Source organism: Capricornis sumatraensis, chromosome 1, assembly GCF_032405125.1.
Source record: "Capricornis sumatraensis isolate serow.1 chromosome 1, serow.2, whole genome shotgun sequence".
NCBI classification, from domain to species: Eukaryota; Metazoa; Chordata; class Mammalia; order Artiodactyla; family Bovidae; genus Capricornis; species Capricornis sumatraensis.
In genome coordinates this window covers 101,423,890-101,448,311 of record NC_091069.1, presented here as the reverse complement: position 1 = coordinate 101,448,311, position 24,422 = coordinate 101,423,890, and the positions used below count along the sequence as shown (strand labels likewise).

General features: G+C 47.1%; 1 protein-coding gene across 1 annotated transcript in view; it reads right to left on the bottom strand.

Annotated features, from left to right (window-relative positions):
• The window catches only part of AFF3 (ALF transcription elongation factor 3), a 565,373-nt gene that overhangs the window by 119,992 nt on the left and 420,959 nt on the right, over nt 1-24,422 (bottom strand). Inside the window, exon 9 of the mRNA XM_068973380.1 lies at nt 1,906-1,957. Within this exon, the coding sequence (XP_068829481.1) occupies nt 1,906-1,957 (52 nt within the window). The remainder of the gene's footprint in view (nt 1-1,905; nt 1,958-24,422) is intronic.

Sequence of the window (24,422 nt, the reverse complement as noted above, 5' to 3'; positions counted from 1 at the left end):
GCGGGATCAGATTTGGGTCCCCTGATTGGAAGTGTGGAGTCTTGGTCACTGAACCACCAGGCAAGTGCCATTAGTCTTTTTTTTAAAGCATGAGAATTATAATTTTGTGATTATATAAAGGCCAAGCTACACAGCCAAACACACACATAAAGGATAACACATATTCAGTGTTAGGACAATCATTAAACTGCCATATACAAAACCACTGTCTGGAGTCTTAATTACAAGGGAGGATTAGGGTATGAAAACCGTTCATTCTTTCATTGCAAATGACAGGAAGATGTACAAATGCAGGGGCCAAAAGCAAGAAGAAAGACCTGACCAGTATATTCACAGAACAGTATTTCCCATGGCTACAGGGTGGGAAGGAGTAGCTAATAGAGCAAGATGGGTAAACTGAAAGTTTCCACTGCCTTAGACTATTTGTCTGGTCCATCCTTGAATTTTTTAACTGTGTTTTCAGTAGAAATATTTTCTGGCAATAGTCCAGGAAATTCTTTCCAAATTAACACTTGCTGAATGAAATAGTCTGTAAACCACTTTTCCAATATGAAGGGTACACAATCTACACGTTTGCCGTACATTCCACACTAAGTACACTGCAGAATGTACTTAATCTGAACGTCCACTGGGTAAAGAGACACAAGAGATGAGATCCTTTGCTTATAGATACAAAGATGATGACCAACATGACCGACTCATTCCCTAGTTCTGCCAAGATCATCTGGCCTGCTGGGTGCACCCAGAAACAGATGGGTCCACCTCTAAACAACCAAAAGCCTGAGTGGTCCTCCTTGCTCAAAACTCCTTCGCTTGGGCCTTTCTTTGCTGGCCCATCTAGTTTCAAATGGCAGTGAGCTCTGTCCTGTACTCAGTCTGTTCTTCGATGCCTCACCTTCTCTTATGGGGTGGGAGGCTCTTCTGTGACCCCACAGCTCAGGTACTCTTCCTGGATATTTCCTTTGACTTTGATCTCCCCTTGGTACACTCTCTCGGTACCTTATTTGCGTTTGGATGTCTAGACGGCTGCGTGACCTGAGTGGCATTCCCTGATACCTCTGCATAAAATCCACTATTCCAAGATCAACTGAACAGTGCACGTGTCTCATATCACATGTAAAAATGACACAGAAAACCTCTCTGAATTGTCTTTATACCGATCACATTTATCCCAACTTGACACAATACAAAATAGGTGATGAGGAAAAGGAAACAGATGCGGAGGAAAATCTGCCTTTCAAGTTTTCAAACTTGCTTTAAAATACAAACATTTCCTGAAATGCAGAAGTGAAAGTGATGAATGTTAAATGGGTATTTTTTCATCTTAACTGACTGATCAGAAGAGTATTTATAAACCCCTGACTGATGTCTGGAGCTGATAAATCAACACCAGAGGAGAAGGTTTCAAGCACATTTATCACTTAAGACAAACAGGCTATTCTGAGTGTGATTATTTTTTATTCATCACTTTAGCTTACCTCTGCATTCGCTCCTGCTCAGTGTTAATAGTATCTGTGGAAGACTTCTCAATATTTAATGCTATAGCATGCTTACTGCATGCTGATGAGGTGAAACTCACACGTTTGATCTCCAGAAAGCCAGTAACCTTTCCAAAAAAAGTTTCTATCTCACACTGAAGCCTGATCCCAGGCGGCTTCCATGTAAATAGCTGCTGTTGGCTTCAATGCCATGAAGATACAGAATTACAGCTTTAAGCGAAATTAAAGGCCAAGATATTTATATTTGAACAGGCTGGCTGAACGGCACAGAATCCTGTCATCAGCCGAGAACACCCAGCAGCCAAGGGTATTGCAATCTAGCATCCATACGGCTCAACACCCAGGACCGTCTACTGGGTCAGCATTACCATGTCACAAAGAACTGCAACATGAAAGAAAATCTTACCTGTTCATTTTCCTCTTCATCGCTGCTTAGCTTAAGGTCATCTTCTAGCATTCTGAAAGAGGGAACACAAAGGTACAGATACTTAGCAAATTCAAGAGACTTCAGCACCAAAATACGTGTGTTAGAGCAACGCTTCAGTAAGGAGTGCAGTTTTTGTTGTTCAGTCACTGAGTTGTCTCTGACTCTTTGCAACTCTATGGGCTGGAGATCAAACCAGTCAATGCTAAAGGAAATCAACCCTGAATATTCATTGGAAGGACTGATGTTAAAGATGAAACTCCAAAACTTTGGCCACCTGATGTGAAGAGCTAACTCATTGGAAAAGACCCTGTTGCTAGGAAGGATTGAGAGGAGAAGGGAGCGATAAAGGATGAGATGGTTGGATATCATCATCAACTCGATGGACGTGAGCTTGAGCAAACTCTAGGAGATAGTGAAGGACAGGGAATGAGTGCATTAGATTTCCTTATTGAAAAAATGTTTCCTTTTGAGCCCTTTTCCTCCAATGCCACATTATGAAAATGAACCCTCAGGACAGCCATAGGACACGACAGGATGCTTCAAGAATATGAAATTTTAAATAAACAGAATCAAACGGGTGCTTTTCCTTGTGAAATTTTAATTCCATAATTTTTTGGTCATTGTTTCCCATGTGGCAGGGGCTTGACCGTATCTCTATTATTATTGGCAGGAAACAGAGGAGGAGAATGGGCAGAACCTTGCCAAGAGCTAGAAAATAGTAAACTTGAGTTCTCGGCGCAGCTGTTTGGTGTTCCCCATCAAAGACCTGGAGAAAAACCACTGTCTGACCATCCTCCTGGATGGGGAAAAATCAAGTAGCAGGAAACTTTCTGAAACATCTTGTCCCTCAGGTGGCGTCATGACAGACCCAGTGGGAAAGCATATTTTTGGGCCCATGAAAGTTAAATCCATGCTTTCAAACTATGGTGCTGGAGAAGACTCTTGAGAGTGCCTCGGACTGCAAGAAGATCAAACTAGTCAACTGTAAAGGAAATCAACCCTGGATATTCATTGGAAGGACTGATGCTGAAGCTGAAGCTCCAATAATTTGGCCACCTGATGCGAAGAGCTGACTCATTGGAAACGACCTTGATGCTGGGTAAGATTGAGAGCAGGAGGAGAAGGGGATGACAGAGGATGAGATGGTTGGATGGCATCATTGACTCAATGGACGTGAGTTTGAGCAAACTCTGGGAGACAGTGAAGGACAGGAAAGCCTGGTGCACTGCAGTCCACACAGTCACAAAGAGTCGGACACATCTTAGTGACTGAACAACAAAAACTTAAAAGTCAAAAATTAAAAAGAAATCTGAAAAAGAATAGATACATGTACATGTATAACTGAATCACTTTGCTGTACACCTGAAACTAACACAATATTGTAAATCAACTATACTCAAATATAAAATAAAAATACAGGACGATGATAGATATATAAACAATTAAATTTTAAAAAGAAACAAAATTCAAATGTTATTATTTCTGATGATGACGAAACTGTATTCTCATCAGCACTGCTGATTTATTTCTTTATAGAATAATTATTTTCACAGGACGTCATTCAAAAGAAATCTCACTAAGAAGCACATCTACACACAGATGAGTGCAAAACTGCTCTGCCTGAAGCAAGGGGAAGAGTCCATTTGGGGACGGACACCGGGGCTCCAGGGGTCAGTCTGGAGGCACTGAGGGCCTGTGCTCGAAAGGCCTCACTGTCCTCTCTGAAGTTACCTTCACAGTCCAAAGCCTGGGACTCCCCTGGTGGTCCAGGGGCTAAGGCTCTGTGCCCCCCATGCGGAGGGGAACTGGATCCACGAGACACAACTAAGGGTTCAGACGCTGCAGCTAAAATCCAGCGCAGCCAAATAAATAGCTTATTAAAAGTCCAAAGCCTGACCCCTAAAATGTGTTGTTTCCTTTAAAAGTTAATTATAGGCCTATTGTTGATAAATTCTTCTGATTATTTAAAGATTTCTTTTTTGATAGAAACCATTTTAAAAGTCTTTATTGAATCTGTTACAATATTGCTTTTGTTTCACGCTTTGGTGTTTTTTTTTTTTTTTTTGGCCAGAGGCATGTGGCAGCTTAGCTCCCTGACCAGGAATTGAACCTCCACCCTCTTGCCTTGGAAGGCAGAGTCTTAACCACTAGAAATGGAAGTCCCTTGTGAATAGTTTTAGTAATTTCAGTGACTTTTGGGATAAGCTTGGGGTAAAGGTCTGCCAGGGCAGGGTGTGGGCTCAGTTCTGCCCCAAACAGCCCCTCACCAGCCCCATTTCCCTTTTTGTGAAGTGAAGGGTTATAAAGCTGGGCATCTGCAAGGTCCAGTCCTGTTTTAGAGTCTTTGAGTCCACAAAATATATTTGCCCCTCATTTCCTAAAGTAGAAAAACTCTTGCATTTGTTCTAAAGAGCACGACTGTGAAATTTCCAAGCAATTTTCCTGTACCATTTAAGCCGTAACCATCAGGGTACCAAATCCCCCCTGCAGCTGCAGCCATTCTACCAGTAGCAAGTGGTACCCTTCTTTATTACTTAAGCCAGAAGCAAACAAGCCAAGCGCCAGCAAAGACTGCACAGTTGCACTTAACTGCCTTTACATCCGTGTGGCTTATCACTCATTTCCCCCAACCTCATGAATTCGTACGTGGGCTTCACAGAGAAGAGACACCATTAGGATTTATTAGAGCATTGCTGGGAAAGAACCTAGGAGGGCACTGTGTGTCCTTTGTCCCGGGACCCTAGTGACCAGCAGGGTGGTGGCACCGAGTACAATACCCGTTGGTTGCCTGGGCACCTATCACAAGATGACTTTCCTACCTAAAGGCATAATTCCTTTCTGATGAAAAGGACAGCTTCTGTTCCCCTACTGCCTGTCTTGGGGTCATGTGTCAACTGAAATTTTGTTTTAATCTCGAGGACTGCTCTGTAAGCATTGGATGTTCAAAGTGTGGGTGGGAAGGTGGAGGGAAGGACAACATCATGGTTAAGAAGCCCTTGTTAGATGGAAGTTATGTCAAGGGTGACTGAGGAGTTCATCTCTGTGTGGACAACACTGTGTACAGATTTGAAGACCACTGTCAACCAGAGGAAGACACCCTGATATGCCCCAGAGCCAGGGTTTATAGCTTGATTGCACACCAGTCTTCTGTGACCTGGTCCCTGGGAGCTGTGCAGAGAAGAGTATGTGGCCGTTTGCCTCTGAGGATCCAATTAAAGTCCAGAATGTCTTGAAATCGGAGGAACTGGCAGTGGGAACACCGAGTTCGACAGCTTATTCACGTTGCACAGCACCCCGGGAAGCTGGCTGCCAGCAGCACCCGGACCGCAGTTATGAAGACAGTCACCACCACCCGGAGCTCAGATGCCAACAGGCACATGCGGAGGCGACTCAGGCTCAAAGCCCCCCGAGAACACGCCCGGCCCTTCTGCTTTGTTCTGGCCACAGCAGAGTCCCTCTGACTCAACTTCCAAAGCACAGTGCATGTCCCTTTCAATGCTGGGAACGTCAACGTGGCTTCTTAGAGAGCCTGAGGAGGACCTGAAGAGTATCTGAGGTTACAGAGGGAAAGAGAAAAGCTGGGACCACTTAAGACCCTCAGAACTGTCCCCACTGGGTGCAGACTGTGGCTGGAGGCCACCCTACACCCACATCCACATGCACCATCAGAGCAGTCCCACCCACTGACAACATATTTATCATCTATTTTCTAAAGGAAATAGATGAGCTTAAGTAAGTTAAACAACAATAAATAACAACAAAAGCTTTAAACCAAGAGTGAAAGAAAACGCAGGCTAAGTGTTGGTGAGGACTCAGGGCAGGGGTTGAAGGCCAACTCCAACACTCTGAAGCACTGAGCTTGGTGACTGGGGCGGAAGAGGAGGGCTTGTGCTACAGCACCACTGGCTTGCAGGGCACGCCTGCATCTCTAAACCCCTCCAGCTGGGCCCCCCCAGGCTCCCCCCTTCCAGGTCCCTCGGCCCCTCCCCTATACATCCCTGCGGTGCCCTCCTAGGTATCCCAGCCCCTGTCCAACAGTAGCAGCTCCCAAGGTGGCAGGCCTGCTGAGCACTTTCTAGACGTGAGCTCATTCAATCCCACAGCATCTCCTTGAGGTGGATGCTGCCGGGGCAGCGGTCCTCAGGGGTCAGACCATGGGCTCTGAAGTCAGACCACCCTGGGAGGAATCCTGGCTTTGCATTCAGCAGGTCCTTTCTCAGTGGGTTTCCTGAGAAATCATTACAGAATCCTTGGAAAGTGCTTAGTGCAGAAGCTGGTCCAGAACCAACATTCAACACACGTTCATTTTTCATGAATATTCCTCTTTTACCTCTGAGGATAAAGCCTTGGAGCTTTTAGGAAACTTGCATGTGTCAACAATTTGGGACAGAAGATGTTTCTGTAATAATGCCTTAAAAGTAAGCCATTTGCTCTATTTTCAGGCCATCCTGAGAAGAAAAGATGACATTTTCTGGAGACTGTGGAGGGGGAACATATTTCAGGATATAATTGCTGCCATGGTTGATGGATCTGATGTGACTTTATGTCTACAGAGGGCAAAAAGCACAGCCATCAGTCCGAGTGCACAGGAGATGTGTCCTGGAGCCTGGGGTTGGTCACATGACACAGAGTCCCTTAGCAGGGCTCACAGTCTGATGAAAATAGGGATGCTGAGATAAAACAGTTGGTAAAACTCTGCGAATGAAGGCCAGAGAGCAGAGGTGCAGCCAGAGGTGCAGCGAAACCTGGCCTTCACGTCCTGAGTGCCCGAGGAACGGTCCCACTCTGTCTGGACCACTTCTGGCCAGCACCTGGTGGTGACTTCACGGTGGAGTCTGGTCGGACAGCTGAGAACCAGGACTCTGACAGGACTGAGGCGGGACTTCATTTTAAACACGCATCTAGGTGATTCAGATTCTATTCATTTCTCACTGGCACAACGTGTAAACAGTTTCTTAACATTACTGTCCCAGGAAGGTTACAACATGCCCCCTGAGCAGCTGGTGTGTGTGCACGCTCAGTTGTGTCTGACTCTTTAGCGATCCCATGGACTATAGCGCACCAGGCTCCTCTGCCCATGGGATTTCCCGGGCAAGAATACTGGAGTGTTTTTCCTACTCTAGGGGATTTTCTCCACCCTGCGATTGAATCTGTGTCTCCTGCACTGTTTTATTGCTATACCACCTGTGCAAAGGGTCCACTGGGAGCTGTGCAGAGAAAAGGGTGTGTGGTCGTTTGCCTCTCAGTTCTGAGGGGGAACCCAGTACAAACACTTCTCTTCACAGTTTGCCAAGTCCCACCTCGGGTGGACCACTCTGTTTCTGGAAGTGAAGGATGAATGAAAACACTGCCTCACCACTGACAGCAGGATTACCATCCAAACTCCCAATCACTTACTCATTCCATCTTCTGCATTCTTTCATGGTGGGCACCTGTCTTTGGAAAGCATTCTGTCTTCCAGGGCTGGTTCTTCTCACACATTACATTCAAACCAGTACCAGCATTTTTAAGGGCCTTAACATTTTGAAGGTCTGACGTAACTAATTCTCATGGAACTCAATTGCCTCATCTGAAGGTAAGGCTCTCAGAAAAGTGAGGATTTCAATACAACCCTTGCAATTTGGACAGAGGAGCCTGGCGGGTCACAGTCTAGAGGGTTGCAGAGTCAGACATGACTGAAGTAACTTAGTATGAAGCATGCACTTGCAACTTTAATATTTGAAGACGGTAGCTCTGGCTCAGTGGGAAAGAATCTGCCAGGCAGACCCCTTGGTGGGGAAGATCCCCTGGAGGAGGAAATGGCAACCCACTCCAGTATTCTTGCCTGGGAAATCCCATGGACAGGGGAGACTGGCGGGCTACAGTTTGTGGGGTTGTAAAGATTTGTACACGACTGAGCTCTCACACACACACGACTTTATGTTGTGGCTGCTGCTTATATTTTTGATGTCCACAATTCCTCAGGAAGCAGAAATAGTAGCCTACCCTTCACAGATGGCCAGCTGCTCCTAGGGCTCATCTTTTTACACAGGTATTGCAAACAGCCACATTAACTACCTTCAAATATGACGGCAGTCATTTCACACAGCAGTGGTTTTTAATTAATAGTATTTCCCTGGAATTGCTTGTCATTTGGGGCCTTTATCAGATCTGAATCCTGTAGTCCTTTAACGTTCATTTCATGTTCTTAATGGCTTCTTAAAAATCAGATTTTTAATTGGGCTGTTTGGTTTGCATATTTGTTTCTATAGCTGGTGCTTCTACGATCTCCACCTGTTTGAGATTTAAAGCCAAAGACAAATGCTTATGACTCCCTATTAAACATATTCATATATGCAAATATCTGTTCTAACAATGTGGCATGTTTAACCTACCTGTCACGCAAGTTCATCCCTCTGAAGGAATTCCCCGAGCCTTCCTCTCTGCTGCTTGGAACACAGGAGGGGAACTTATAAATCTCATCTCCTTGTTTCTGAAGTCCACTGCTCTGTCAAGGTTAGCGCCACCATCTGCCTGGGCTTATTTTCACTAACAGGTGACACCCTTCCTCTCTGCGTTTGTTCAGAAGAATTCAGCTTGTGCTCTTCCCCAGCTAACTGAGAACCCAGGTGGCCTAGGGCAGGCTCAGCCAGAGTTGGGGATGTAGTGTATCCAGGTGACAAGCGAGGGAACGTAGCCTGGAAGCCAATGCAGAGATCAGGAACAAGACAAAGGTGGTCTATACAGACGGCTTGAGACGCCTCCAACTTTGAGCCTCTCCTACCGGGTGTCACATTGACACCTTTCGAAGCAGTGCTGGTTCATGGGAAGATGGCATCTGCTCACACAAGTCTTTCTGGATCCGCTCTTGCCAGGATTGGTTCCAGCTGTTCATGAAATCGCAAACTGTCTTCTGAACTCTTTCATCCATGTTCACTCCGGGGTGAAAGAGTCCTGTAGCTTTTCTGTGTGTGGCCTCAGTTTTTCTTAAGGACATTAAGTTCCAATGGTCCTTTTCTTCTACTGAGTCTACCTGCCGTTTTGATACAGGCCTGTCTTCCCTAGGGGACAGCATCTCCTAGCATTTCCTACCACTTAAGACCCTCACAAAAGCCAGCCCCATTAGGAATCCTGCAGACCCTGGTGAGAAAATCAAGCAGATAGTCTCACGCGTGTGTGTGCTTAGCCGTTCAGTCGTGTCCGACTCTTTGCAGTCCACAGACTGTAACCCGTCAGGTCCTTGGTCCATCGGATTCACCAGGCAAGAGTATGGAGCGGGTTGCCATACCCTTCTCCAGGGGATCTTCCTGTCCCAGGGACTGAACCCAGATATCCTGCATTGCAGGCAGATTCTTTACCATCTGAGCTCCAGGGAAGCCTGGGTAGTCTAAAATCTAGTATCAATACATTAATATAGAATAAGCGGAAATCAAAGGAAGGTGAAAATCAACACTAATAAAAGGACACAGCCTGTGGCCCTGGAGTGTGGGTGGTGGGATGGGGTTGGCCAGCACTGAGTCTGAGTTCTGTCCCTAACCAGCTCTGTGAACTTGGGCAAATCATTCACTCATTCTGGACATGGTTTCCTCAGCTCTAAAATTAAGCTGGGATAAAATGAACTCTACAAACTCTTGTGGCTCTAAATTCTGACTCTCTGCCTCTACCAACAGGTGGAAAGTCCAGTTAGACTGTTGGGAGTTTAGAGAGTTCCCTGGATCTGAGTTGACATGACTCATTTAAAAGTAAAACTGCCAGGTTGATTAAAGGGTCCAAGTTCCACAGTGGAGCCAGGAGCCTGGAGTGAAGTCCAGTTATTTCTTTGAATGCCTACTTCCTCACATGTCAGGTGAAACATTTCACATGGTTTTTCTTAAATTTACATAAAAATGAACACGGCAGTGCTTTTAGATGGTAGAGTGCTACAGAGTGTTTGACTATTTCTAGAAACATCTCAGATATGCAGATGACACCACCCTAATGGCAGAAAGCAAAGAGGAACTAAAAGCCTTTTGATGAAGGTGAAAAAGGAGAGTGAAAAAGTTGGCTTAAAATTCAACATTCAAAAAACTAAGATCATGGCATCCAGTCTCATTGCTTCATGACAAGTAGATGGGGAAAAAATGGAGACAGTGACAGATTTTATTTTCTTGGGCTACAAAATCACTGTGGATGGTGACTGCAGCCACAAAATTAAAAGACGCTTACTCCTTGGGAGAAAAGCTCTGACATACCTAGACAGCGTATTAAAAATCAGAGACATCACTTTGCTGACATAGGTCTGTATAGTCAAAGCTATGGTTTTTCCAATAGTACGTTCAGATGTGAGAGTTGGATCATAAAGAAGGCTTAGCTCCAAAGAATTGACGCTTTCAAATTGCGGTGCTGGAGAAGACTCTTGAGAGTCCTTTGGACAGCAAGGAGATCAAACCAGACAATCATAAAGGAAATGAACCCTAAATATTCACTGGAAGGATTGATGTTATAGCTGAAGCTCCAATATTTTAGCCACCTGATGCCAATATTTTGGGATCACCCTTTCCTCATTGGAAAAGCCCCTGATGCTGGGAAAGACTGAGGGCAGGAAGAGAAGGGGGCAGCAGAGGATGAGATGGTTGGATGCCATCATTGACTCAATGGACATGAGTTGGAGGAAATTCTGGGAGATGGTGAAGGACAGGAAAGCCTGGTGTGCTTCAGTCCACGGGGTCGCAAAGAGTCAGACACAACTTATCAACTGAACAACAATAAGAAACAGGTCTTGTGTGATACGGTGTGAAGGACGGAGCCTTGCCGGCAAGCACCACCTGCACTGAGTCTACAGTAACCGAGCACCTTCCCAGGAACAAAGGCTCTTGTGCGAGGTGGTCATGAGAACTGGACCGGGAGGCAGAGGCAGCGCCCCACCTGGCTCGAGACCAGGGAAGTGTTCCTTCTTCTGTTACAAACTAACCCGTTGTCTCTAGATATTTTCTAGATTCTTCCTTATTATAGTGGAATGTGATCCCAAACACACATCTATCGGCTTTGGGGCAGTTACAAAAAACTAGACTCATATTTTTCTTTTCTCCTAAGAGCATCTACAAATAAAATCAGACAGCACATACGCTTAATGATGAGCCGAGCAGCTCAGCAATTTGCCGAGAACCCCCAACAAGCCTTCGCCAAGTGCTCTGGGCTCTGTTTCGCGCAGCACTGGAAGCATATGTCCTCTTAAACACTCTGTGTCTGCAGGAGCCTTCATTCTTTCTAAGGAACAATGTGTCCCCAAGCTCCACTGCAAAGGCACATTTAGAAAAGCACGTAGTCACAGGACATTCTTCCACGTAACTGAAACAAGGAGCTGGCGGCCAAGTATACTGAGCAGTTCCTCACCAGATCAGTCTTCCAGGGCAGTAAGGACCCCGAGGTGCTGTGGCAGAATGTTTACAGAGGAAAGCGAACTTGGCAGGCCCGCTGCTCTGACCTCCAGCGCCTAGGGCAGCAGGAAGCTCCCTGAACAGGAGGCTTGGGACTCAAAGCTGGGCCAGCGATTCTTAGACAGCTGAGGGCTTGTTAACACACAGGAGGCTGGGCCCGCCTCCAAGTGTGGGAATGCCCCCCCATATTTGCATTTATAAGTCCCCGGGTGATGCAGAGGCTGCTGGCCAGAGGCCACACTTTCAGAAGCACTGGGCTAGGCCGTAACCTCCTGCCCACAAAGGTTTATTACATCCCGAGTCAGCCACCGAGAGCAGAGAGCCTGTGGGATGGTCCCTCGAGTCTCCTCTGAGGACTTACTGGGGCCTGTGGTCTGGGTCAGGGGGCCTGCAGCCCTGACACTCAGACACACCCCAGTGTTTCCTCCCCAGATCTCTCCCAGCTTGACCTGGGCCAAAGGGTGGGATGATACCACCCTTATGGCAGAAAGTGAAGAGGAACCAAAAAGCCTCTTGATGAAAGTGAAAGAGGAGAGTGAAAAAGTTGGCTTAAAGCTCAACATTCAGAAAACTAAGATCATGGCATCTGGTCCCATCACTTCATGGGAAATAGATGGGGAAACAGTGGAAACAGTGTCAGACTTTATTTTTGGGGGGCTCCAAAATCACTGCAGATGGTGATTGCAGCCATGAAATTAAAAGACGCTTACTCCTTGAAAGGAAAGTTATGACCAACCTAGATAGCATATTCAAAAGCAGAGACATTACTTTGCCAACAAAGGTCCGTCTAGTCAAGGCTATGGTTTTTCCAGTGGTCATGTATGGATGTTAGAGTTGGACTACGAAGAAAGCTGAGTGCCGAAGAATTGATGCTCTTGAACTGTAGTGTTGGAGAAGACTCTTGAGAGTCCCTTGGACTGCAAGGAGATCCAACCAGTCCATTCTAAAGGAGATCAGTTCCTGGGTGTTCTTTGTAAGGATTGATGCTAAAGATGAAACTCCAATACTTTGGCCATCTCATGCGAAGAGTTGACTCATTGGAAAAGACTCTGATGCTGGGAGGGATTTGGGGCAGGAGGAGAAGGGGACGACAGAGGATGAGATGGATGGATGGCATCACCGACTCGATGGACAAGAGTTTGGGTAAACTCCGGGAGTTGGTGAAGGACAGGGAGGCCTGCTGCTGCTGCTAAGTCACTTCAGTCGTGTCCGATTGTGTGTGACCCCATAGACGGCAGCCCACCAGGCTCCCCTGTCCCTGGGATTCCGCAGGCAAGAACACTGGAGTGGGTTGCCATTTCCTTCTCCAATGCATGAAAGTGAAGTCGCTCAGTTGTGTCCAACCCTCAGCGACCTGGCGTGCTGCAATTCATGGGGTAGCAAAGAGTTGGACACGACTGAGCGACTGAACTGAACTGAAAGGGTGAGATCCCAGAGAGAACCAGGGAGAACTCCTCTCACTCACTCCCACATCTGCTAAGGGAAAGAGCTCATTCACCCGGCCAGCTGAGCCTGACTCACTGGATACAAGCTCCCAAGGCTCGCACCTGCCCTCAGAATGTGGCAGTAGCCGGGCCTGGAGACCAGCGACCCAGTGAGCCCCTGAGCAGAGCACTGGAGGAGGAGGGCTGTGCTGGCTTCAGGCTCCTGCAGGGGTCAGATGGAGTCGAGGAAGGTGACCCTCAGGCATGGTGGGCCAGGGGATGGAGGGAGATTATATCCTGCACTCCCATGGTGTTCTTTTTGAAAAGTGACACACACACACGGTTCAAAACTCCCACTAAAGATAAACTATCCAGGGGAATGTCTCCCTCCTTCCCGTCCCTACCTACTTACTTCCCAGTCTTGCCCCCGAAGTCACCACTGTCTGCAGTTCCTTATGTATGACTTCAGAGTTTATGCATTAACCAGCAAATATGAATGCAGCACCGTGGGCCCCTTGGAGTTGTGCTCAGTCGTGTTCGACTCTTTGCCATCCCGTGGACTGTAGCCCACCAGGCTCCTCTGTCCATGGGATTTTCCAGGCAGGAATACTGGAGTGGGTTGCCATTTCCTCCTCCAGAGGATCTTCCTGACCCAGGGATCGAACCTGCGTCTCCTGTATCTCCTACATTGGCAGGCAGATTTTTTTTTTACAACTTGAGCCACCTAGGATGTCCCAGTTCAAGCCTAACAGGTCATTAAAATGTTCTAATAGCCATGTGAAAAAAAGTAAAAACAGGTAAAATTAATTTTACAACATCTTCAACATATATAAATCACCATTATCATTTCAATGGGATAACATACACATTTTCAGGGCTCAACAGTCACGTCTGGCCAGTGGCTGCCAGACTGCGCAAGACAGGCTCAGAGCTTCTGCAGACGGTGAGGACTGTTTGTATCTCGAGGAAGTTTCACGTCCCTGCCCCCCCAACCTTCAGCCCCTCTTTGCCTCTTTTAGGGGTCACTCTTCTCTACATTTCCTTCCCCACGGGGTACACTGGACAAGCCTGTGAAGGTAAAGACCCTGATAACTCAAGAGCGTGGAGGAGTTGAGCAGGAGAAAGGCAAGGCTCTGGTCAGAACAGATATAAATGTGTCCCCCTGTTGACAATTCCTGGTGGGGACAGAGACTCCAAAGGCCAGTTAAATATGTCAGTGACCCACCTTGCTCCCAATTCTGAGGACACTATCTGCTCGGGACCTGACACACCACAGTGTCTTATAGAAGAGCTGTGCGGAGAAACCAGTGCACAGCTGCAGGCGGTTCACAGAAGGATGTGCATTCAGGAGCCACAGCCTTGGAAAATGGAGCAGGGGCAGCTTGGCAAATACGCTGTGTAAAATGCTGACCACTTGGCAAAGGAAGTCTGTCTACTCACTTCTCTCACTGATCATGTCCCCGCTTCTCTTAGATGTAGTATGGACCCATCTTACCAAAGTTATTTGAAATATCCCAGTTTTTTTTTTTTTTAGTTACCTATTTTTAAAAGTGTGCTGGCTGTTCTTTTTATTTGGAATTGCAGTTCTAGTGAGGGGATCTGGGCAGCTGTGCCCAGTTTCCTTGAACAGTTCAGGCCTCTTTCCACCCAAAAAGCTGTAAGCACAACACGCAGTTGGGATGATTGTGAAAACAAGAAAATGCTCCCTCTTTTCCCTTCAGGGCACTGTAGATTATAAAGTAGCTTTCTCAGAACTATCAGACTCGAAAATTGCTTCCTCCTGAAAGAATAAGAGGGAAAGAGGGCTGGCTGGACTCGATCATCTCTATGAAAAACAAGTCGGACTTCAGAAAGAGTACTTTAATAGGGAAGGCTTGCTCCTCAAAGCTGGTTTTAAAATTCCCATCTTTGTCTGTTACAAGGACTTTTAGAAAATCAGCTTCTGAACTAATGTTTTTGGTATTAGAGGATTCTAATACCTCTAATTCTAATTAGAAGTTTCTAAGGCGTGATGAATTCAAGTTCTGCAGACCTGGGAGAGAGGTCAGGAGACCTTGACTGGGAACTTGGAGTTTCCTATGCTGCCCAGACTTGACCATGGGCATTTCTTTACATGAACCTCTTAGAAGGGGATTGTGTACCTACCCCGAGGGGAATGAGAAATGAGATCTGCACCGATTGGGCTCCAGTCGGTGATGCCAAATGTTGATGGTCAGTAAACTGGAAACCTGGTTGGCTATTTCTGTTTCCTAACTAGTGGCTTGCTTATTTCATTCATAACTTTTGACAGGAAGGACGTATTGAATCTGGAAGGGTCATACATAGGGCGGGCAGGTTAAGATGCGTTCTTTTGTTCACAATACTAGTTTTTGCATTGTTGCGGCGATTGCTATTGACAAGCTGACTGCGGAGACAGCCTCTAATTAACAGATTTATTTGAATAGATACCCTGTGACGGTTAGGAAACAGAGTCGAGCATAATGTCCTAATAAGTGAAGGCAGGCATGCTGAACTACACTCACATCACATGTTCCCTGAGTATGGCCTAACACAGTGGTTTCTAGACTTTATTACACAATGGAATCACTTGGGATCTTTAAAAAAATATCAATGCCAGGCTCCCGCTCCACCCCCACATTCTGACGTAATAGATCTGGGATGTGATCTGGGCATCCAGAATTTTAAAAGCTCCCAGGATGATTCTCATTTATAGCCAAACATAGGAACCACCGTATAACACAGCAAACTGGATGGTCTGCAGAGGGGAATATCCTGAATAGCTCGGGTCCTTGGAAAAAGTCCCAAACTCTGAGTTTTAGTCTGTCTGCTAATAAAAAGGCATGAAAGTCAAGACACAAATGAGACGATAAAAGTGAAAGCACACTGGAAACTCGAAAGCCTCCTAGGGGTTTCTTATTCATGAGGTCAGCATCACCTGGGTGTTGAAACACTGACTCATGGGCCTCTTTCCCAGAGATGCTAATTTAATTGGTCCTAGACTGGGCACCAGCGTCAGTGTTTTGTCCCACCGCACAGTATATGGCATCTCAGGTCTCTGACCAAGGATTGAAACTGCACCCCTGCATTGGAAGCATGCTCTTAAGCCCTGGACTGCCAGGGAAGTCCCAATACTGATATTTTTGGCAAGCATCCCAGATGAATGTAGTGTTCAGCCAGGGTTGAAAACCAATGCCTAATTCCAAACAAATGCTCACCTTTTCATTAAAGCCATCTTGAATCTCCACATCTTATCTGACTTTGTACAGAACTAGAGCTCTGTATTAAGACCATGTATCAACTCAACTGCCTTCACCTTTCCCCCAACTTCCATTTGAATATGAACGTTTCCAGGGAGGTGGGCACTTCCTGAATGCCTAAGGTAAGGCACAACTCACCCTTGCTAATGAGTTAATGGATTAGAATTCTTAGTGGTTGTTTTCAGCAACCATGGGAAATTCTAGGGCATCTGAGATCATCTTCTGGCTTGTTCTTCAGCCTCTGGGATGAAATGGAGATGCTTCCATAGGTTATCCTGTCTTTCAAGGTCTCTGAAGAAATCCCCCAACTTTCTTCAAGACAGTACAGCACCGTTGTTGCTCTTGTTCAGTTAAGTCACGTCTGACTCTCTGTGAGCCCATGGACTGCAGCACACCAGGCTTCCCTCTCCTCCACCATCTCCTGGAGTTTGCTCAAACTCATGTCCATTGAGTTGACAATGCCATCCAGCCATCTCATCCTCTGCCTGCCTGTAGGGTTTTGAGTTAGATGTCACAAGTGAGAGGTGCCTGCATAGGATCTGAAAGGTGGAAGGGTAACAGAAGGTTTGCACTAGGGCAGTGGAAGCAGGCATATAAGCACCAGCAGGTGGTAGATGTGAGGCTCTTTGAGAGGCTTCCAGGATCCTTCTGGGAATAACACCTGCAGACGCCAAGACATCTGAGATGACTGTCGGCAGTTTTCATCCATGGTTTTCCAGAACTGATCACTGATTTCCAGCTGGCCCTTGACCTAGCTTACCTAACCCTCCTGATGGACTTGGAGGTCACTCATGTCTTGTGTTAAGTGTCTTCCTATTTGAAACACCTCAAGTGGCTTCTCTTTTCCAGATCAAATTCTAACTGGTATGTATAGTAATTAAGAGCTTGAACCCTGCAGGCAGAAAGCCTGATTGATGGATCCATATGCCTGTTTTGCTACATACGCGCTGTGCATCCTCGTGCAAAGAACTGAGTTGCTCTCTCAGTTTCCTCATCTTTAAAATGGACAAACAATGGACTTCCCTGGTGGCCCAGGTGTTAAAACTCTGTGCTTCCCATTGCAGGGGGCATGGGTTCAATCCCTGGGTCCCTGGTCCAGAAAGTTGTGCATGCCATGCCGGTGTGCCCTCCAAAAAGGTACTAGACTGAGTAGTCTGTAGACACAGCGAAGGGGTGGAGCTGCAATGTGTCTCCATGCTAGCTACAGGCACAAATCAAAGGCTTGTCATTATCTGTGCAAAGTAATGAAATTCTGGCCAAATAGTCATCTTAAGTCCTCACAAAGCATTCATGCTCTTGACCAGCAAGAGAAGAACTTTTTCCAGATAACAGAGGTCTGCATATGCAGGCATAAGCCGTTAAGGGTGTAGGGGACACGCTTGTTTCTTGGTCCTGCTTCGTCACGCGGACTTATGTGACATTTGCGTGATGCTCTTTCTTAGAGATGCTCCGTGCACGGCTCTCTGGCCTCTTGAGGGCCTCTTTACCTTCGAACCTCTTTCATGGATCCACCTCTTCTGGCCACTCCTCAGAAGCTGATGCAATCCTAGAATCCTGCCCCAACTCTCCGATCTTCTGCACCCTCTCATCTCTTCATCTGCTCCCAAGGATGACCACTGTGACCTTATCCTCCACTGTGATATGCCCCAAACCAGATCCACTATCTCCTCACCTAAAATCCAGCATTCACTGCTGAATCCCATGTCTGCCTGCTCATCTGTACACAGGGTTTGGCTTCCCCTCTCTCCTCCTTACAGCTTCTTCAGCTTTCTCTTGAACCCATTTCTGTCTCCACCCCTTCTCACACTCCAGGTCTCTCTGTAATCACTTACTCCCTCCCTCCTGTCATTCCTCTAGATTCTATTTCCCATCTTGCTTCAGTCCATCTCAAATCTACATTGTTCCTGCTGCTTCTAAAGTACACAGACCTCCTCATGGCCTGGCCGCAGCTCACGGCAGTTGCTCCCCTGTACTCACTTTGCACTGACCTTGACTGTGGCTTCGAGGACCAGGCCCTCAGAAAGCTGAGGCTGAGCAGATACCTTCCAGCCCTGTCAGGCCCCCTCACCACCCTTTTTCCCTCCCCATCGGACCATCTGAATCAGAATTCCCTCCCTCCCACGTGCACGGGACTCCCTGTTCCAGGGAAATCACAGGCTGCCTGGTTCCCAAGGCTGGTCTCCAACCCAGGACGCTCCCCATCACAGCTCTGTCCCCTCAGCTGAGTGTGAGTTTCAGGAAATCTTAGAGTTTCAGGGGTACTCTGAGAGCTCTATGAGGGATCTTGCAATATATCTGTGCCCAAATTATCTTCATGAAAGATGCAGACACCGTCACGAAACTCCACCTAAGATACATGTAGAGGCCGAACTTCTGCAGCCTGTGGTCCAGGGCAGGGTTTTATTTTGGAGCATCTGGTGACACAGTGCCCTTTTGTCCTTTCTCCCTACACCCCTGCCCTGGACTATTTCTCTGCTTCCTCTGACCTGCCTTCCCCAAAGACATTTACCTCAGGCCACTGTCAGGGGACTGAGGCCGTGAATGAACTTGTGCACTAGAGAAATCCTCTGCAAAGGGACTTGAGAGGCATTGGTCACAGTGGAGACTAGTGGTTGATAAACTGCGTGGTCACTGGTAGCCCAACCCTTTTAGCAGGGGAGAGCCTGTGCTGGAGGGCAGGGCCCTCAAACGTCTCCTCAGCCACCTTAGCCCCCCAGAGGGAAGCAGGCTGTGACAGTGCATGCAGACAGCCTTGCAGGGTCAGGAGAAAACTGGACTTAAGGGAAAGCTCCCTAGGACGAGGGCTGTTAGATAAAAGGTAGAAATTCATTCTGAGGGAGGTTGTGTTTCAGGAGGATGTTTACTTAGTGATTAGGAACCAGGGGTGGCTCAGAGGGTGAAGATCCCACCTTCAATGCAGGAGATGCATGTTTGATCCCTGGGTCAGGAAGACCCCCTGGAGGAGGAAATGGCAACCCACTCCAGTATTCTTGCCTGGTGAATCTCCATGGGCAGAGGAGCCTGGTGGGCTATAGTCCATGGGGTCACAAAGAGTTGGACATGACTGAGCAACTAACACTTTCTCACTTTCAGGAACCAGGGAAAGGCTAAGTTCATTCAATTAACTTAGTGTTTAACATGGGGTTAATGTTATCTAGAATTCAGAAGCCTTTAAGGACTTTTCAGCAGAGCCTTCTTCCCTTCTCTTTGGGAACTTCTGGAAACAGTGACTGGTCATCAGTCCCCAAGGCTTGGCTGAGCTGGCTGGAGTGCAAGGTCAGAACAGCTCTGCTGAAACCTAGGGAGGGTGTGGCCATCGGTGCAGGGCCCACAACCTACCTCTCTGGGCCGAGGCTGCCTCTTGCAAATCTCAAGCACTGTTAACTCTTTCCCCTGCAGAACTGAGTCCCAAGGCACGAAAATTCCCCAGCTGTTAAATCCAATGGTGGCCTCTGCAGAGGTCTCCCATCAGCCCAGAGGGCCCCTCTGGTCAGGGGACAGGACAGTGAATTCTGTTGATCCCTTGGTCTTGATCCCTTCTTCAGCAGCACTGTTCCTTATTCTTGCTCTTATGTGTCATCAGCCACAGCAGATCTTACCCCACTGATCTGGCGACTCAGATGCTAAGGCTTATCAGTTTGTGGTGGTCAGAGGTGGGGACTGTGCCTGGGAGGTGCAGGGAGCATAAGGAGGATGGGCTGATGAAGGTCCCGGAGGAGTTTTCGAGGAGAGGGGAGGAGGAGCAGCAAGTCATATCCTACAATCTCTGGGTGCTGCGTCCTCACTCGCAGCCTGCCCCTTCCTCTGTCGTTTGAACTGTACACACCTTTGGGGGTCCAGCTCAGATATGCTCCTCTAGGAAGCCACCAGACTGTCCACCTGCTCTGGTCTCCCATCTTTGAGCACCAGCATGGACCCCTGTCCTGGCTGGGCACTAGGGGTTCCTGCCTCCTTGGCTCTGAAGGGCCAAGATGATGTATGTAACTCCTCGCATCCTGTGGACCAGTCAGGTGGCCAGTACCAGGTGAAACGCGGTGCAAGGGGGCTCCACGTCAAAGCTTTCTGAGGCTGGAGCTGCTGCAGCTTTGTGGGGGCTCTGAGCCCATCCGGATACAGCCCTCTCTCAGGGCCCCTGACACCTTGTACAGAAATGCTCTCTCTCCATTTCACCCCATAGCCCTGCAGGGCCAGCGTCATTTGAGCAGGGGCTGAGAATGTCATATTCCCGTGGTCCCTGTCATTCCAGGGCTGAGCATGGGGCCCCTGACAGAGCAGGAACTTAACTGAAGAGATTCTCAACCGAACCAAATGACCAGAAATAGACCACTGAGGTTACAGGGGAATAGCTGGGCAGTAGAACAGGAGAAAAGGGCTACCACGATGTCACGATGAGAATTCCGTTCTAACTGCAACTCAAGTCTCTTAATTGATAGGAACGTTGCCATTTCTCCAGATGGGTACCTCTAAATGTGATTGTGCGAGAAAATTTTATTTTTCTCTGTGTATATTTCAGTCATATTCTTGGAAAGAAACCTTCTTCCTGCTCTTAGATAGCGCAAAAACCAGATGTGCTCAAATCTAATTTTCATATTGAAAGAGTTTACATACCATTAGGATTTCTTACCTGAGATCATCATTTACAGTAATTCTAAGCTTTTTCTATTAAGGAAAAATACTTAACGCTTTTCCTGTCTTTTAGAAGCCAGGGTGATTTCCACCAAAGAAAAATGAAAGCATTAGTGGATATTACAGAAATGGCATTGCCTCCTAGATCCTGCAGTTTGTAAGTCCTATGTTTATTGCTGGTTCCTTGACAAGTGGGAAATGACTTTTTAAAAACTTATGACACCAAGTAAATACTTCCTTCTAGCTGTCCCTTATTACTCAAAAATAAAGTCATTAATTTTTTTTTTTTTAAAGAATGAACACGAAAGCCAGTAATTTTTGGTGCCTTATTTACATTTAGGTTGGTAATAAGTAAAGCACTCACAATACCTCTTTCTTTTCCCATCATTATTTCTAATGTTACGGTATCTTACATACATAAACCCCAGCCTTTTCACTGTGTAAACATGTGCTTTTCAGAACTCTGCAGGCGAGGACTTCCCTGGTAGTACAGTGGATAAGAATCCTCCTGCCAGTGCAGGAGACAGGGTTCTACCCCTGATATGAGAAGACTCCACGAGCCTCAGAGCAGCCAGCCCGTGAGCCACACTACTGAGCCCACACTCTAGGGCCTGGGAGTGGCAACTACTGTGCCCAAGTACTGAACTACCAAGCCCAATTACCAAACTACTGCACCCAAGTACCAAACTACCAAGCCCAAGTACCACAGCTACTGAAGCCTAGAGCCTCTGCCCTGCAAGAAGAGGGGCCGCTGCGATGAGAAACCTGCACCATCTCAACAAAAGCAGCCCCAGCTCTCTACAACCAGAGACAGCAACTAGGTTCCAGCATAACCAAAATCAGACAAACAAACCAACCCTCCAGTCAAGAAACTGGAGATGGGTGCTTTAAACACTCAAAGGATTTTGTGGGCTCAAGGTCAAATTCTGAAGGATGACCCATTTGGCTGTTCTTACCCCACTGATCTGGTGGCTCAGACGCTAAAGAGTCTGCCTTTAATGTGGGACATCCGGGTTGAATTCTTGGGTTGGGAAGTCCCCCTGGAGAAGGGGATGGCTAGAATCCCATGGACAGAAGAGCTTCTTTCTCACCCCACTGATCAGGCGGCAGGTGTAAACACAGGGTGCTTATGGTCAGAGTGGGCCCTGGGTGGTCAGTCTCACTGGCAGCCCAAAGGAGGCTTGGGCCTGGTGTGTAAGGGATGCGATTTCTGGCTCTCCTTCCTAGCGCTCTTTACCAGCTTGGTGATCTGGTGGCCATACTGGCTGTCCATTTCCAGCTCTATAAATGGTAACACAAACACTCTCTCAGAATGGCATATTTGAAAGAAAATACGGTGAACAAAGGCTTTTGTATTCCCAGGAATGAAACATTATCAAAAGTTTATCACTTGTTATGAGAATTACTGCAGCTTCTGATCTAGGGGATTTGTCTTCTAAATACTTACACATAACTGCCCGCCCCACAATTCCCCACAAGAGGGCATCTCCCTTCATGAGCCAGCACCCTGGGTCATTCTTGCTGCTCGCAATGTATTTTCAGCCTCCCCTGATCCACTCTGCCATTTCACATGGTTGGGTCCACCTTTCCTTCACAAATTTGGGGTACTATTTTGATTTTCAGCCTAACTTAAGATACATTAGAGAAAGAGGCTAAAGGTTGTCAACATTGTTTAAAGAAGTAATAAGAACAGTCGCATTTCTGGATCAGTTGTGAGCAGGCCTCCACACCTCCTCAATGACCTTCGAATGTTCAACTCATCTACTTAAAAGAAAGCTTTGAATCCCTCAAGTTATGTATGATATGAATAGGAAGTGGCTGACACCTATACAGAAAACAGTGCTGGGTCTGGAGTTAATTTTTGACTTTTAACGTTGTCACTTACTTACTAGCTCTATGGCCCCGAGTAATTTAACCTTTTCAGGTCTCCATTTCTGAATATACATTGAGAATAAATAATACATATCCCTTCAACTTTAAAGGGTTGAGTAAGATAACGTAGATGAAAGTATTCTGTAGATTTTAAATCATAGAATAAATGAGGGTTTATATCAGTGTAGGCTCAGAGCCTCATAGAGAGTAGGATCTCAATAAATGGAAACTGAATTGCAGGGCATGAAAGAGTCACCACTAATTCCTCTGGCAACTTGACGAGTAATCCAGGGGTGAGGGAGGGTGGGAAATCCCGTTGGCAGATTATACTTGGGTTTAGCATGCTCCAATCTGCTTTCTTAACTGACACCAGGATGGAAGTAATGAACTTCAACATCTGGTTATATGGCTCTAAGGAATCAGTTCAAATGACCAAACACAGGGAATTCATTTAATTCTCGATGGCATGGGCCCCCTGGAAAGGCAGGCAATAGGCCTGGCCTCAGTAAGTATCTGGAGAAGGCAGACGTCCAGCTGAGGGACTGGGGAACTGCACCCCTTTCCTTCCCTCTCCTGTCCCCTCACCGCCATCCTGCACCTGCCTGCCTGCCTCCTCCCCAAGCCCGGGACCTGGGAGCCCAGGCTGGGTGCTTCTGGCCTCTTCCTTCTCTTATTCTGCTTGTACCTGTGGCTGGTTTCATTCACTTAGGCACTTACTTCTACTGTTCACTGTGGTTCCTGGAGCTTTACCTGTCTGCTTTGAGGTCAGAGATGGTATTTCAAGGGTCTTTTGAGTCCCCCACCCCTGTCTGAGGACCAAGTCTGCAGCAGGTGATAGCTGATGAGGAGCCCGGACACCTGTGAAGGTGCTGGGCTCTGGTCCTGCAGGCTGCGGGCATCCGCCAAAGGACTGGAAGCAGGACAAGGACCTGCTTAGCCCCGTCTTTCAGAAAGACGGTCTTTAGGGCGGACTTGATGGGAGACTGGGAGAGAGCGAAGCCAGATTTTCAGGGAGGGAAAAACAGGTCCACAATCCTTATCTGAAACCCTCAGGTCTGGATGTGTTTTGGGTTCAGAACATCTTTGTATTTTAGGAAAGCAAACCAATGCCTACACCGCACAGCCTATACCATCCCAGGCAGGGTCTGGGTGCTCTGATGACTAGACAGTCACAGCGAGTGGGATAAAAGCTGCACATCACTTTCAATCGGTTCTGCCAGAGGAAGTTTTTAAAACCTCAGGTGTTCAGAGCTTTTAAAGTTAATGGATTGAGAGAGAGACTGTGGGCTGGTATTTAAAGGAAAGCCTTCTAAGAAGGATGGGGCTTGCTGAGCAAAGACTCTTGTGTTTTGCTGAGTGCCTGGAGTGGAGTAAGTGCAGGTCAGGGAGAAGAACCGCTCAGCCCCATAGAAGGCAGGGCGTCTGGACTGTGGGCAGAGACGGGCAGAGGGCAAAGAGAGGGGCCGGCAGGCTGGTGCGGGATGGATGCTGAAGCTACCCCAGGAAGCCAGGCAGAAGAAGCTGGTGGGGCAGACAAGGGCTCTTAAGAAGAGAAATGCCTCAGTTTGAAATCATCTGCGTTGTTTTCTCTAAGTCCCCTCCCCGTCCACCCTCACATACCTGATGACTGCCTACAATAGGACCGTCTAACAGAAGGATCAAGTGGCCACCTAGGTGATTTTAAAATTTCTAGTAATAGTGCTAAAAAAATAAAAACAAATGGCGTAATTTTAATAATATATTTTATTTGACCCAATACATTCTAAATCGTGTCATGTAATCAATAAAAGGGTTTCCCTGGTGGCTTAGATGGTCAAGAATCTGCCTGCAATGCGGGAGACCTGGGTTCAGTCTCTGGGTTGCGAAGATCCCTTGGAGAAGTAAATAGCTACCCACTCCAGTATTTTTGCCTGGAGAATTCC